The 16,399-nt window shown below is 41.5% G+C and overlaps 1 protein-coding gene across 4 annotated transcripts in view; it reads right to left on the reverse strand.

Annotated features, from left to right (window-relative positions):
• The window catches only part of grik4 (glutamate ionotropic receptor kainate type subunit 4), a 349,633-nt gene that overhangs the window by 13,019 nt on the left and 320,215 nt on the right, over positions 1 to 16,399 (reverse strand). For all 4 annotated transcript variants that reach the window (XM_023351803.1, XM_023351802.1, XM_023351801.1 and 1 more), the window contains exons 14-16: positions 14,048 to 14,161; positions 1,993 to 2,102; positions 796 to 969 (exon numbers count right to left, since the gene is read on the reverse strand). In XM_023351803.1, the coding sequence (XP_023207571.1) occupies positions 796 to 969; positions 1,993 to 2,102; positions 14,048 to 14,161 (398 nt within the window). The remainder of the gene's footprint in view (positions 1 to 795; positions 970 to 1,992; positions 2,103 to 14,047; positions 14,162 to 16,399) is intronic.

Consider the following 16,399-nt stretch of genomic DNA (forward strand, 5'->3'; position numbering starts at 1 on the left):
GCTTCTGGAAGCTTTTATTGCTTCCAGTGGGACTTCCTGGTTCATTTCTATAATATGTTTGTGCAAATTTATTGTACCTTTTTTCCCAGGTCTTTGTTTTATGCATCTACTTCATGTAGTGCATCACAAAAATATTCCAACATCAAACAATGTTTTTATGTTTTGGTACTTAACAAGTGGAAAGTTTAATTTGTTTTATTTGAATTCTACTTGGTGTCGATAATAAAACTAACAGTCTTCCAGAAGTCAGCTGTTTAGTAAAGCAAGTGCACCTGTGCAGTCAAAGGTGATTTATTTCAGTGTGCTAAATACAAATGCATGCCACACTTTTCAGGTTTTATTTACAAAACATTTACAAAAAACATGAATATTTTTTTCTGCCATTTCACAAATATGCATTCTGTGTTCTGTTACAACGAAAATCCCCCCAAAATCATGAGGTTTGTGGTGATGATGTATCTGTAAAAACAAGATCATGTTAATGGAATCTTAATGGAATAAGACACAGGGGGCATTTATTTGATCCTCTGGTTTTTTCTGAACTCTTCAGTTCAGGTCTTAAGTTCTGTTTCAGTATTACGGCCATCATAAAAAAATAATCAGGTGATGGTAAAGCATTTTTGAAGACATGATTGCATTTAAAAAAAACGTAGAACTACAACAATTCTTGAAGTGGTGGCAAGGACAGACAAAAGATGAAATGCAATTCATGTTGCAGCAAAAGTAGGTCAGAGCAGAGCTGAATGTGCGTTACATTTGTAGATTTGAAAGCTGGAAAAAATTGCCAGTACTAACCACACTCCGCTGACGCAACGTGTTGACAATGCTCTGGGAGCAATGGTGGATCCCTGCTGCATGAATCCTCCAACAGGGAACCAGAAGCTGTTGCCGAGTGAGTACTGGTTGATCAACAAGTTGCAGCGTCCCTTCAGACAGGGGTGGGGGTTGTACCATTCGTACGGCGTCAGTCTTCAGGGGAAAAAGGAGAAGGTGGAGGTTATATAAACAGTCAGAGTCTGGAGGAATGAATCAGAGTGAATAAACCCAGGCGCTACACAGATATTGAGACATAAAGAGGAGCAAATGACAAGGAGCAAAGAGATTGCAACAACGAAGTGAGCACAAAGTCACCTTGGCTCTCCAGAGAGACAAACAGCTTTCTTTTCAATCCCCACAGTGCAGCTCGCTTTAATCACAGGGAAATCGGCTGTGAATTTTGAATACACAAAGCAACGAGGGACGCACATGAAAAATCGGTTATCTTGCTCAAATTTGAACTACTGTGTGATTTGTCTCCAAAACAACTAAATTAGGAAGCTATATGGAAGACCTCTGAGGTTATTTTATAATTCTTGCTGCATATCATTAACCGAGAGCTCTCTAAAGGTTTTATGAGACAGCTGATCTGGGATCACTTAGACTTATCCTGCAGCTTGTTATCCAAAGATAATTTACACTTCTTTTGTTACTAGATCTAACAATAATGGTACAATAATATACATATATCCATTTAACATGTTTGAGCTATATCAAGGTACCCTTATCATTAAGATGCTGTTGCTATGTTTGTATTCTCTTATAGTCATTTCCTTTTAGATTAAAAAAAAAAACCAATTAGCCTCTTTTTATATTTATTGATGAACTTTCTGTTTGGCTACTGCTGCTGGAAACCGAATTCCCAAGAAATTTGTAAGGTTCAATCTAATCTCATCGTAACACTTCAGCAGCAGATCTACCCGTACTCTCCCTGGCCAGCAGGTGGCAGTGTGGTTCTAACGACCCGTCGCTTAGAGCAGAGCGTTTCCTTTCCCTGTGGTGTTGCAGATCAACCACAAAAACTTTAAAGAAGTGAGGGAACAGACACCTGTTTCCTGTTCTGTGTGTCCCCAAACAACTCTTCTTCTTTTGGTTTTTAATCTCTGTAGTCAACTCTTTGTTCTCCTCTCATACTTTTCTCTCATCCTCCTCTGTAAAGATCAAGCTTACCCTTACCTGGCCACTAGAAAGAGGACGCAGCTGACGGCCAAATAGGCCAGGAGCATGAAGAGCCAGACTCCAGGGGAGAAGGGATCCAGGAAGGAGAAGTAGCCCGGCCGACGTCCCTGAAACACAACAAACACAAATAAGTTACTGATTACATGGATGACAAAAAAAGACTTGAAGCTTCCTCAAATCCAATGACAACTTTCTTTATATATTTAAATATAAAGTAGGATCCCATCTTGTGCTTACAGAGCATTGCAATAGTACTCTAACTCCTCAGATTTAACAACAAACATCTCTGAATGGCCCAGTCAATGTCCAGATGTAAAATCCAGTCGTTAGAGTTTTTAGGCAGATTCATGACCTTCAATAAATTGGTTTGAGTTTAACTTGTTTTGCAAAGAAGAAATGGCAAAGCTGTGCAAAGCTCATTGACACACACCGTGAAAGACTTGCAGCTGTAAATGCAACCACTGTGATGGCACAGTTACTTTGAAAAGTAACTTTAATCGGATTACTGATTACTCCTTGAAAAAGTAACTTAGTTAGATTACTGACTACTTGATTTGGAAAGTAACTAAGTTACATTAAAAGTAACATTTTAGTTACTTTCAGCAGCTGCTAACAACAACACTGTGAAAATTACATTGATCTTTGCCAATACTTAACTGTAAGCTATTTTATAATGGTAACATCAACAATGTGTCTCCACTTACAAGGTTGACCTGAAGAGGACATTGTTTAATGGTTACAACAGTACAAACAAAGAAAAGTAATATGTGTGGTCCACTGTTGTCTGGAAAACTCTAAGAAGGATTTTAACTCTCCAGGTTCTGCGTTACGGCCCTGCGTTTGGTGTCAAAGGGCAGCGCACAGCGCTCCTCCTGCAGCTCCACAACTCAGATGGCTGCACAGATTTGTGACACTTATCTTAATATTAATAATTAATATAATTATTGGCAACTACGGACACATTCATTCGTGGCTGTTTTCACGTTTATTGCTCTGTTCAAATTAGTCTCGATGTTTGCAGTTTTCTGAGTGCAACGCGAAGCTCGACGTCATTCAGAGGTAATATTTTAACTTGACATTAACAAAGACACAGCGGGACGGATCATCCGGGAAATGATGGGCAGGGAGAGCCTGACTAAAACTACCTTAATGATGGACAAATTCTGGGATTTATTATGAGTCTCTGCTTATTTCCAAGCCCAAATGAGTAACTTCACGTTCAAAAACGAGCCCAAAAAGGTGCAACCCGCCACTCATTAAATTTGCAAGCGACTAAAAAAAAAGAAGAAGCCCAAAGCAGCTTACAAAGTACAAAGTAACGTGTTACTGACGTCGGACCACATCACTGTGCAACAAAAGGTGATTCTCCGTATTACAAGGATGAACATAAATTCACAGGACTGTTAACAAAAAACTTTTAAATTCATGTTACTGTAATCCCACTTGAAAACTGTACTATTCTCTCTTGAGCTATCCAATAAAATCCCAAAAGCACAATGAAGTTTGTGACAGCAACTTGAAAAAAATGTCAAAACATTCAAAACGAGTATAAATACTAAAACAGTGCAGATGGAGCAAAAAAGTGAACTAATTGGCATTTTCAAGTATCCCTTGAAAATGAACCAGAAGAGTGCCGACTCCCTCGCTTGAGGCCAGTTTAGTTTGCATAACTAACATTAGCTGCTCCCTGCTTTACTTTGGATAAGGCAGAAAAAGGTGACTCCTACCGTAAATAAATGATTTCGATGCGATAAGCACAGATTTTCCTGTCCTAAACAGATAGCACTGTAATTATGTGTATCTCATCTCATTTGCATGTAAACACTCAGATCAATGCTGTATGAAAGCACAAACTCAGCCTCCCATGAAATGTCAACAGAGTGGCACAGAGCTGTAAAGTGATACACCAACAGAGATAAGAGGCTTTGCCTCCCAGAATCTGCTGCTAAAAAACACTTTTGCCTTGCAAAAATATGTATACCTCATGTTAGAGCCACAGACATCTATGTATTTTATTAAAGTTTAATGTGAAAGACCAAAACAAAGCAGTGGAAAATTTGCAAATGGCAGAAAAATGCATTGATTTTCAACATGTACCAATAAAAAGCTGAAAGAATGTGACTTCCATTTGTATTCAGCTCCCTTGTCTCGGAAAACCTCAAGTAAGATCCAGTGGACCCAACTAGCCCTCAGAAGTCGCTTAATTAGTTAACGGAGCTCGCATACGGCTGTTCTATAAAGCCCTCAAATATTTATGAGGTAAGATCAGCTAAGCTACTTTATGAAGAACAGAAACACACCAGGTCAGGGACAGTTTGCCTTAAAACAAAGTTAAGACATAAGACAATAGTTTTGGACAATTTTTGGGACATTGTTCAGACCATCATTTGTTAACAGGAAGATTATGGCACAACTGCAAATACGCATTATTCAGAGAAGCAGCCAAGAGGCCCAGAGTAGCTATAGGAGCTGAACAGATCCACAGCTCAGTGAGGATAATTTGCAAGCAGGATGAGTATTAGTCATGGATGACTAAGGTTTTATATGTATATTAAAAACAGATCACTCTAGAAAATGAGACACCATGTCTCAGTGAGATTTACCTATATGAAACAAGGTGATATAAAATAAACATGCTCTGAAACTTTAAGAGAGGCAAGAAGAAAATCATTGCTGAGGGGAAGGCATGAGGAGCTGTGTCGAAAAACTGCAGTAGGTCATGTAGAGGACAGTGCAAGCATGTGGAAGAGACAAAAAATTGAATTTTTTGGCAAGCAAGACATAGTATGTGCAGGAGCCCTGTAAGACAGAGAGATGGTGGCGTCATGCTGTGGGACCACTGAAAAGAAAAATGAGCAAGATGTGCAAAGACAGCACATACATACTCAAAATGTGGCTCAGGTATTGACTTGATAGAAATCAAATGCTCGCCGTGTTTTTCAAATCTATATTCATCAGAAATGATGAAATCCGTGATTTCTTTTTAACCTCTTCATAATTACTGACTACTTGAACAAAAGGAGACACAAACATAAACTGTTGTTTGTAATTTATGCATTTGTTGCAGTTTGCCTTACATCGAAGCTACATGATGCAGTATAAAGTCCAACCATAAAAACCAAGTGGAGGTCAGAAAGATTAAATGAAGTACAGACAACAGGCAGTACTTGGTCTTCCTAGAAGGCAAAATGCTTTACAGGGAGAGGGCTCAGATAATCAACTGAACCATTATGGCTGCATTAAACATAAATTCATTTCCATGACCTATACTTGACTTCCAGCAGGACTGGGGTGAACAGTAGCCACGCTCAGAGGGAAAAAAGGGAAGAAGATTAATAGCTTTGGCTCGAGCAATAAGGCTAGCAGTGCCGAAGTAGCTACAGGGCTGCTATATATCTGTTTGGATTGGTTAGCGGGATATAAAGTAGCTAAAATAAGGTCGGCAGTCAGTGGACCAGTGGGAAGCCAGGGGCTAATTTCTAATGTTTCATTATCCATCGCCAGCAGCTTTGTCCTCTAAATGAAACCAATTACAGATGAACCGGCATCAGAACGGGTCTGCGTGCATATTCATATGAGTTTGTGAACACTCATACTGCATTTCTCTCCTGCAAATTCACTAAGAGAACATTAGCCGTTTACACACAGTCGCACAATCCACCATCTGCTAACGACCAGGAAATGGAGGTGGCTGTCGGGGCAGGGAGGGCGCTGAGAGAGCGAAGGTGATCAAGAAATTTGACTGCCTGGGCGCTATTAGAAGACAAAGGCATAACACGTCATGTAGAAACTGCTTATCTTCCATTTCAGAAACACTCTGGAGCCCACGTGAACAAGCCTAAATCACTTTTATGGAAATATACTCAATTAAGTGTTCCTACAAGACCTCCCGCAAGCTGGAACAAAATATTGATAGATTTCTGAGGCCCTTCAAAATCAAATTTGAGGCAAAGAGAGGGGGAATTACTTCGTCGGGCGTTTGTTATGCTAAAAGACACGTGGAGAGATGGAAAAACTCATTAATGCGACCGTAATCACTTGTGTTTAAGCCTGGTTACGGAAATCAGGGGCAAAGAGTGAGATTCACTAACACTTTGAACAAGATTCAAATCAGTCTGCCAGTCATAATGCGCACTGTTCTATCTGCAAGGGGTAATTGCTTGTGACGATAATGATGATAGGTCTGGAAATAGACGAGCAGAGTGCTGAAGCACACAATGGCCTTCTTGAAGGTAGAGTGCTGCTGAAGGACAGAAATGCTGCCAAGTCGCCTTCAGTTGGCACCAGAGGTTGTGCTGACGAGAGTCTTCCTGCTTGCTCGTTCGGTTTGGTGCATGCTGAAGAAGCGCTTTGTGAACTGCTGGCCCCTGTGTGCCCGCGTCTTAAGTTCCCACCAAGGTGCTGTTATTACGCTAAAACAGAGCCGAGGAGGTGAGGGACTCTCGTGCTAACAGATGGCAGAGAGAGGGTGCCGGAGAGAGAGGACAGGCGGGAAAGAGAAAGAGATTATAAGGACCAAAGGGAAAACAGCTGGAGATCGTGCTGCTCGGGAAATCTCGAGATTTTTGTGAGCTAAAGTGTTTGCTTTAGGACTCAAACAAAGTTGTGCTTTTCCAGGGCTGAATGGGATCGTCCATAGTGAGGCTGAAGCAGACGCACTAATGAGCACTCTGTGGAAACTGCATAAAATGTTCCTCTTTTCAAAAGCATGTCATGAGTTTTTTCCACAGGAGACATTTTTTCCTTTAAATATGCCATTTTGCGAACATTTAAGCAAACTAGGAGCAGAGAAAGAAACTTTGTACTTTGATAGTTTTGGTTCGCTCTTTGTGCTCTTCAGACTATTTTTTTTTCTCTCCCCTCCAGTTCTGATAAAATAACTCTGCACTCAGCACCAAACAGCAGAGGCATGAGGATAGTGATTGGCTCAAGAAGGCAGCAGGACATTTTGAAGCAGAGTGGTCAAATTTAGTTCAGACTAAAATCGATAAAAGAAGGAGAGCTGGAGAGACTGACGGGAATTTAGAAAGAAACAAATCTCATCTGTTTTGTTGCAATTTCAGCTGCAAAACATCAGAAGACTCACCGATTAATATCAGAGGCACTTGGATGAACTCTGAACAAATGGAAATCTCAAACAGTAGATTTTTTAAGACTGGAATATGTTTGTGATTTGATGTCAGCTGTAAGTAGGGATATCTGGTTTTCAAGTTGTATGAAAGACAGGTGGAAGCATGAAATTATTCAAATAAAACATGAAATGGGGTATTTTGTGGAGTTAACTAATTGGAGGTTGAAATTCAGCTGTTGTGTCTTTACAACAGTGAAGTGTTTGTCTTTTGCTCTGATGTTCACAGTGAAGAAACAACCTGCTAAAGATCCACCTTTAAACCCTCTGCATGCACAGCAGTTCATATCTAAATAGTTATTTTTTAAAAGACTCAAATTCTGAGTGAAATCAAAGTAAAAAAATCATTTATTCATTTCACACTGAAATAAAATACTGTTGCAAAACAAGCCATCCAACTTTCTTCAGAGTCACTGCACGTTCTGACTTTTTATTTTTGCACTTTTATGATGTAAAGAACTTTGAACTGCTTTGCTGATGAAACGTGCTATACAAATAAACATGATTGATTGATTGATTGATTGATTGATTGATTGATTGATTGATATTAAAGTGGATCCAAAGAGGACTCTTATTGTGTCCCCATTAATTTTAGAGGCTGCATAAAACTTAAAACTGAGGTACAGGTTTGCCTTCAAACAGAACCCTAAAGAAACATCTTCAGTTCCTGACAACTACTGCAACCTTTACTTTAGTTGCAGAGAGGCTCCTACAAACCTCAGGCAGAATATCTTATTACCAAAGTGTTAACTCATTATTCTTGGAAGATATATTAGCTAACAAACACTGCATTCCAAACAATGGTATGCAATGTCAGTGAGAATGTGATAAGGTTAGGGTGGGAAAAATTGAGGTAAAAAAACTTTTGAAGTTGTACAAATACTTGAAAACCACTTTAAAAAAAATCTGATATAATTTGTTATTTTTGTAAAAAAAAAATTCCACAGCATTTTTGCCAAAGAATCTTGCAGAAATGATTTTTTCAGGTTGCTTAAATCAGCTTCAATCCAAAGGGGAGCTCAACTAGCAGCCCAGTTCAGCAGCACTTCACCGCCTGAAAAATTGTGTTGTCTACCTTTTGTCTCACAAGTACAACCTGTGCTAATGCAAGATCTCACAGGGTGAGGGAGGTTAAAGATACAAAGGCACCTCCAGATGGTCTGGGATTTTGCTCTTTAAACTCTGTTCTTAGAGATGTATGGAAGGAGAATATCTTCATTTTATAAGGTTAGTGTGTAACAGATTGTCAGTACCTTTGTGCACGTGTGTGTGTGTGTCTTTTAAATCTTGTCAGCAGCTGTCTTTGCTGTCAGTCAGCTTCAGCACGGCAGTTTCAGTACGTTCTCGGACGAGCACCTCTGCTCCCCCTGCACAGAGGCAGCAGGTGGTTGACTGCTGACGGGCAAAACACGGCAACCGCAAGCCGTGAGGTAGTAAGGGTTCAAGGGGAGATAAACACTCCAAAGAGGCAGGAGGCTGTGGTATTGACAGGAATAGCTGCTTCGGAGCATGAGTCAGACTCAGAACGAACCAAATGTGATTTTATAAGGGTTCAGTAAAGCAAGACGTTGCCCCGTCTTCTTACACATAAACATTTGCTGCCATGTATAAACTATTTTTATTAAGGCAGTGAATCATTTTACGCCCGTAAAAATCATTTTATGGGCGTTCTTCCCTCCCTTAAGACGATAAGAGGATATGAGGCAAATCAAAGGGTGTGCAAAGATGCAGACAGAAAAAAAAAATCCTTTACGACCTGCTTTCATGAGGAAATCAAAACAAATAAGCTAAAAACTGATGCCTTCAACGGTAAGCGTACTCTTGTTTTTCTCTTGGCACACAAATTAGCGAGTTGGACGTTTAACTTTTACTGCCCTTGTTCTCTCGCACCTTCCCATCACCCGTACTCCTCCTCTCTGTGTTCTCCCCGGGGGAGGTGCCTACATGCCAGGAAGGCGACTGAAGATGCTGGTGAGGTTATCCAGTCAAGGTTTTCACCGAGTCATCCGGCCTTTTCGTATTCATACCACACCATCACCCCCGAGGCAACAGAGGGGTTCATCTCCTGAATACTGACTCAATGAAAGAAACTTCCTTTTGTCATTTTACCTCACACTCACCTGCTCGTCTCTCTGCTCTGATTTCTTTGTCCTCTCTCTGCTCAGCTCCTGCCTCTCTTTCCTCCCGTTTCTTCCTCATTCCCTTTTATGTTGTCTTCCTTGCTTTCCCTCCCTGAGCCTCCCTGCCTTGTGTCTTTCACTCGGGGCTCTTTGATGATGTGCACATTGCTAATTGTGTCCAAGCAGATGCTGTCAGATGTTACGCCTGATGAAACGGCCACAGGGGCAATCTCTGGAGAGGACCTGATTTGGCAGAGGTCAAACGGGGTCACTTTCACAGCGGCGTCCTGCTGCCTCCTGAGCTCACCAGGTAGGTCGGCTTCCTGTCAGGCTGGTTTGTACAAAAGCGCAAATCTATGTGACCTTGTGTGCCTACAGGCGCTGCAAAAAATGTTTTCACATTAAAAGCTCAAATTTCATGTGTTTTGCAGAGAATGTGTGTCATAGATTAACACAGATTGGCGTGTAAAAGAATATTAGTTTTTCAAACAATTTTGCTTGTAGAAATATTTTTATTTTTGGCTCTAGTGGCCTTTATTTGAAAGTGCTATGAAAGGAAATTAGGATAATGAGAGAGAGATGGAAGACATGTGGCAAAGGTCACCAGACCGAGAATTGAACCTGCGACAGCCGCGGAGGACCAAGGCCTCCCCCATGCGGGCTGTGCTCAATCCCTGTGCCGCCACAGCACATCTGCATATAGAAATTTTTATTCCGTTTCTTATAAGGTGGCACCAGTTCAGTCAATTGTCTCCAGAACAAATCGGTAGAGTCCATTTGTGTGCATTTTATTCTTAGTATCAGTAAAAGTTCAGCTTTTCTGAGAAGGACCCAGAGGTTTGTTAGAAAACACTGAACAGCTTGAACAAGGCAGGAAAGACATTAAATATAGGTGTAGAATACAGTTGTCGGTCTACACTGGAAAGGCTGGGCAAGGAAAGCAATGACTAGAACATCAACTAACTTTGGGGAAGCTGCAGAAATTCACAGCTGAAGTGAGAGAATCTGTAGACCAAAGCTAGCAGAAACACATAAAAACACTTGATGCCACCTACAAAAGCATGCCACACAAATTTTTCCTAAAAACCAGAAAGCCATGTATGCTTTCACTTGCCACTTCACCGCTGCGCACCACGTTTTGTTGGTCTATACATAAAATTCCAATGAAATACATAGAAGTTTGTGTCTTTGTAATGCGTTTGTAATTTATGCAGTAAATAAAGGTCATGCTGCTGAATCACATGCAGGTTTCATACTCTACATCCTCAATTAACTCCAGTTAAAGTCTAGTTAACCACCAGGCTCTCTCCCTTTTTTGCTCACTTACTTCAAGTCTTTTCTGTGCTGACATCTTTGGATCCAAGTTATTTGTTTTATAGATGTTAACGTAAGAGATTTTATTAAAGCTTTATTTTTTCATGACGGTTCTAAAAGGCCTCAGGTGATGTCTGAGCCTATAAATCCAATGCAAATTTCAGTCCTGCAGTCACACGTACATTACAGGCTCTATATTATGTGATGTATCACATCACATGACAGGCACCTCCATAGTATATGGCACTCACTGACATCGCTCAGGCTGCTGCAAAACTGCCGGGGAGGACAGCTAGAAAACAGAAAGAGGTTGTGCTCTTCCTGCTGCAGACAAGAAGCAGAATTTCAGAAATATATTCAATGTTTTTTTTTTTTTTTTACATATATAGTGCAGAGTTGCAACCCTCCAGAGTAAACAAGGCAGGAGTATCTCCTCTGGTGAATAAAGACCCTAGCAGGTTTTGTAACGTGGCGTTGCTAAATTCACACTCAAGTTTAAGTTGAGCCAAATCAAACAACATATTTTAACAGCACAGTAATCACTAAATATTCTCTAATATAATATGTTTGGTACTAATATTATCCTAATATGCATTTACAAAAAAGGCATAATATTTATTCTTCTCTAACATTTTACCATCTCAACCTATCATTATCTGCAATAAAATGTACTTGATCAACATCGTTTTAGTTTGGTATATATAATACATCTGCTTTATATTTATTTTCCTCCTTTACATCCCTTAAAAAGTTTGGTATGCTGAGATGTTATAGTTCTTTGTGCCACATCACATCTGTGAGCTGATATGTGATCAGAGCTAAACTGATCACATATCAGCTTCTTAAATGAGAGTGCAATAACTTAACCACTAGAAAAAAAACTATATTGCAAGTATTATTGGTTCATTTTCAGGTTTTCTGACCACTTTATCATCTACAGGTGGGTGAAATGCATCACCTTAACGTGACACTGGGTCACTCTCAGGAGCTCAGTGAAGTTCAGCATTGATCTGTGGTAGGATGCATCATGTTCAATAACCCCAGTCTTGAAATTTCATCTCTAATAAATATTAGTTAGTGGTGTTAGAATAAAAATGGAAAGGATTTGAAATGACAGGTGGTAGGATGAAGGAAAAACACTGAATGGGGCCAGAAGATTTTGAGGCTCTTTGTGCTCAGAGGCAACTTTTCAGTAGCTAGAGATCTTCTCACATTCAACAGAGCTGATGACAGTGCATAGAGAGGTTCAAGATAGTGAGTTTAAGTAGCTGTGCAGATACATTCATGACCTACATCACCAAGCTCAATGCAACTCATCCAGTGGTGCTGTAAAGCATGCTGCTGCTGCTGCTGCTGCTGCGCTGTAGAGTGGTGGAGACATGTTTTCTGGAGTGATGAATCACTCCTCTCTGTCTGACAATTCAATGGATGAGTTTGGGTTAGACAGTTCCCTGGAGAACTGCCTGTCTGTCTTGTTTTAGGAATAACATTTTATAGTACGTAGATCAGGCTCTGGACTCCTTAGTTCCAGTGAAAGAAACTCTTCATCCTTCAGTTTGCTGAGATTATTTTGGAGAATTTCAAGTCTCCAACTTTGTGGATATCGTTTGGGGATGGTCTCATCTTGTTCAGACATGACTATCCACCAGTGCAAAAAACAAGCTGCATAAAGGAACACTTTTAAGACGAATTAGAGCAAAGTGAGGCAAACCTTTTCATCTAATAGTGTCTGACCTTAAATTCCTCCTGTGGAAGAATGGTCAAAAATTTACATAAACACATTCCTAAACTTTGCTCTGCAGTGTGTGGAAAACAATTACCTAAAGTGTAATTGAGTTCATTTAATGAGATCTTTTTTGAGTGTATAAGGCAATGGTTGGTTTTACAGTGCCAGATTTCTAACAAGCCGGTCGTATTTAATTTTGTGCTTCTTTCTAGGTTCTGTTGTTGGCATAGCATAAATGCTGTTTCTTTACCATCAAAAATCTATACTGGAAAAAACACAGATGTTCAATAATAGAATAAAGTGGAGAAACAGAATGTGCAGGTGACAGAAACAGGAGACAGAAAAGCAAACACACTGACAAGGACGAGAAATTGAGATTAAATGGTAATTAATAGGCAGCCAGCACTTTCAATTCATCCCATTCACCCTTCCTATTGATCACACTGAAATTTTCATTTAAAGTTTGAAATAAGCGGCAGACCGCCTCTGCAGAAAGCACCGAGCCGCGGATCAATAGCCAGTGGATTAGAACTAAATAAGTGCAGTCACAGAAATTCAAATATCGGATTTGAGAGCATGGCAAGAGACTGCTGGGAATCAGATCTAGAAATGCCCAGGGGCAACCAGAACGTAAAGAGAGAACAGGGAAACAAACGATGCAAACAGAGAGAGTCAAAGGTAGAGGGATGAGGGTCTTTATCACCTCTCATCCCGCTCTGTTCTCTCAACCTTTTCAAACGCTGTTATCTCCACTTCTCTTTCACTGACCGTTTTACTCAGAAAATGGGTCAAGTCTGCGCTAGTTTCACTCTATGACTCTGTGCGCCGGGGGCCCTGCGGCGACAGCGGCTCCACGTCGTATCCTCTCGATGTCACCCACCTGCCGGCTTTCCCCCTCTAAGGCCACACACTGCCCCACTGCCCATTTAAGGCCGCAACCTGCTGCAAAGCATTGATCGATTCCCCCCAGCTGTTGGTTCACGCCTGACTCTTTCAGGTACTCGAGAAGTGAACATAACAGACTGCAGGAAGGAGAGGGATGAATGAGGACGCGCAGAAGGTGGAGATGCAGGATCGAAGAAACACGACTAAATGCCCCTCTGGGATAGCACCGCACCGCGCCGCTAGCTTGCGCACGTGGCTGAACATCTCGGAGCAGATTCTGGCCAGGGCCTCTGGGTCCTCTGGTGTCACCTTGTGTTTTGGTGGAGGACCGGTGATTAATGGGCCACAGTTTCTGCAAACGCTGGCTCGATTCCACCTGCTCTGCTGCTGCTGTTTCGCTCCTCTTTGTGCGTGCGCAGGCCAGCGCTGGTGTGAATAAGACGGCTGAACCATAATCAGAGAGCAAGCAGAAAGCAACAGTGAAACTGCTACATTCATTAAGAAGTTCACACTACAAACCACACCATCTGGTGCTGGCAGAGCGGGCGGACAAAAGAGGCAGAAGGAGGAAACATGAGAACACACAAGAAGGGACGGTAGCTGGTTATTGTTGACAGGTTGATATTGCGAAGAACAAGCGAGAAAGGAATAGATCCAGCAGATGCAGTAAAACAGGAAGAGAAAAAAGTGTCACCTGAGAGGTGAGAAATGCCACGAGGTCTCCAAGCAGTAGAAATTACTTCAGGATTTAGACTGGCAAAAAGAGATACTTGAGAAAAAGAGAATTGAGTGGGTCTTTTACAGCTATTACACATGGTTGACAGCCTGCCGTGTGTGTGGGCGTGCGTGTGCGTGTGTGTGTGGTGGGGGGTAACTCACCAAGTGGACACGGTACATGATGCTGATTCCCAGGGTCATGAAAGGCTTGGAGAAGTCAATCACCTTCTCGCGCTCTGCTGTGATGGTGAGTCCGGCCACTGCCAGGTCAGCTTTCTGAAAGGAGAGTCAGATCACGTCATAAAAACAAACCCAGACACACGTGTAATCCAGTTCTGAGAAATAACATTCTTCTGCGACTAAACTGTTTTAAAAGACGACGAGGATGACTAAAGAATACGACTAATGGTAGCCAAAACCCCCATAATACCCTTTTGTATCCTTTAGACCCTTTGTCCACCAACAGCACTATCTGTGTTGAGGATAATCCAACATTGGCCTTGTGAGTGCGTGTGTGTCAGTCGTTGTGAGCATGGAGGGCACCAGAGAGCTCAGGGTAACCATTGTGGCTGGCCAAAGGAGCACTGTCAAGACAAATCACTTGACAAAGCAACGGCTGGCAAAACACACTGTACAAAATAAACACACACATCTACACACACACACATACGTAGAAATGCTCAGTGCAGCTGAATACTGGAAAGCTTTCTACTAATAATACAGGCCAGCAAAGTGCAACTGCAAGGGATTTTTCATCTCCCTGTGGAGCAAAGAGCGAAAGCAGTAAAGCATTGCTCTTTGTCTGCAGCAGGAGGACTAAGAGGATTGGGGAGATGGAGGAGAATAGCAGGACGAGAGCAAGCGGAGGGGAGCACTGCAGCAGGAACACTTTCTCTTTTTAACAGAATCTGACATACACGGAATTGGATTTAGATTTGACGTAAGAGTGAATTGTAATAGTCAAAGAAACCCTTGGAACAAGTTTGAAATGCCACGTCGAGGAGCGAAGTCGTACCTTAGCTAAAAACGCTCCATTATTCTTGTTTTTCCGTCTCCTGGACTCAGAGCCGCCCACACTGAACACTGAGGCCCACAGCGTCTCCTGAAGCCCAATCCCTAGCCAGAGGCTTTGACCCTCTGTCATCAGCTGTCCTATTTTCCCCTCTCTGCTGTTTGAAAGCACTGCTTTCAGCACTGAAAGGAAGGCACATGTAGGGAGCGGCTATCCAGGCAAATTTAACAAAGAAACGTCTTTGAAAAGCAAACAGCAGCTTTAACATCCAATGAAATATTAATGAAAGGCAATAAGATTCCTTTGACTGTCTCCTAATGCAGCTTCTGCTATCACACAATCTAATGTCTGCTGTTAAGCACCCTGGTCTCTGTGTCTAGCTACAGTCATTCATAATATAATCCAGTTAAGAAGACAAAAGGATTTGAATCTGACCTTGGACAAATTAAACTTTTTGTAAGAGCTAAATGTATGCAAACAAGTAGCGCACATTTGCTCCTTTCTTTCCAGCTGTTTTGCCACTGCTATTTGCACGCAATACATGCAAACACAAATACATTCACTAAAGCTGCAGTAGGCAACTTTCATAAAAACATGTTTGTTTTTTTTTGCATATGAAAAACATTGAGCTCCCCTGCCTCCTCGTTTCCTGGTCAAAAATGAGAAGCATTGCCTTCTTGTTACTTTTTTATAACACAATATAATTACTCTCTGATAAAGTCAGATGTCATTACAGTTTTGAAGAGTGCAGGTGGAAACTTGGAGCTCTTTGTGAGAAAATATTCCTTCCACTCTGTTTAATCACTTCTGTAATTGTGGGTCACGAGGGGACAAGTGTAACCTGAATAAGAAATGGGATTGCTTGGATCTTGATGTGTGTTTCTACAGCTATTTAGAATAATCTGCTTTGTGATATAAATTGAATATCACAAGCAAATACACAGTGACTTGAACAGCTTTGTGGATTCCCTCCTTTGTTTTTTTAACTGCAGGTTTTTCTAACAAAGCAGAATACACTGTGCTTGGACTCCCCAGGCCTTCTTCTGGGCTAGCACACAGGCTAAGACCAGTCAAAGTAATCATCCTCGCTGGGTGAAATATTATTCAGTCAGAACGTTACAGCCAGGGACATGGGAATCTGTTGTCCAGAATATCCTCGGGCTTCTCTCCCTTCCTTCCCTGATGCTGAGCGTGTATTTCATACTGTATCTTCTCAACTTATCTTTTAAACTCGCAGGCGAAGCTGGTCCCACATCTTTTTGCTTTTACGTCTTTCTCTCATATAGCCTCCAACCCTACAAGATGAAGCCTTTCTTCTCCCTGTGTCCCGCCCCTCCCCATTCCTCCAGATGAACCTCTGTCCCATGACAAATTCCTGTCAAGCATGCCCTTTTTAATTTCTGCAGCTCTGGGTCTTAGGCTGCCTTCGAAAGACACGTGTTGACTTAAGCTAACCAGTGAAGGTCGGCTTCCCTGGAACAGCTTTCAGTGGGTACGGGTTC

Source organism: Xiphophorus maculatus, chromosome 18 (genome assembly GCF_002775205.1).
Source record: "Xiphophorus maculatus strain JP 163 A chromosome 18, X_maculatus-5.0-male, whole genome shotgun sequence".
Classification (NCBI taxonomy): domain Eukaryota; kingdom Metazoa; phylum Chordata; class Actinopteri; order Cyprinodontiformes; family Poeciliidae; genus Xiphophorus; species Xiphophorus maculatus.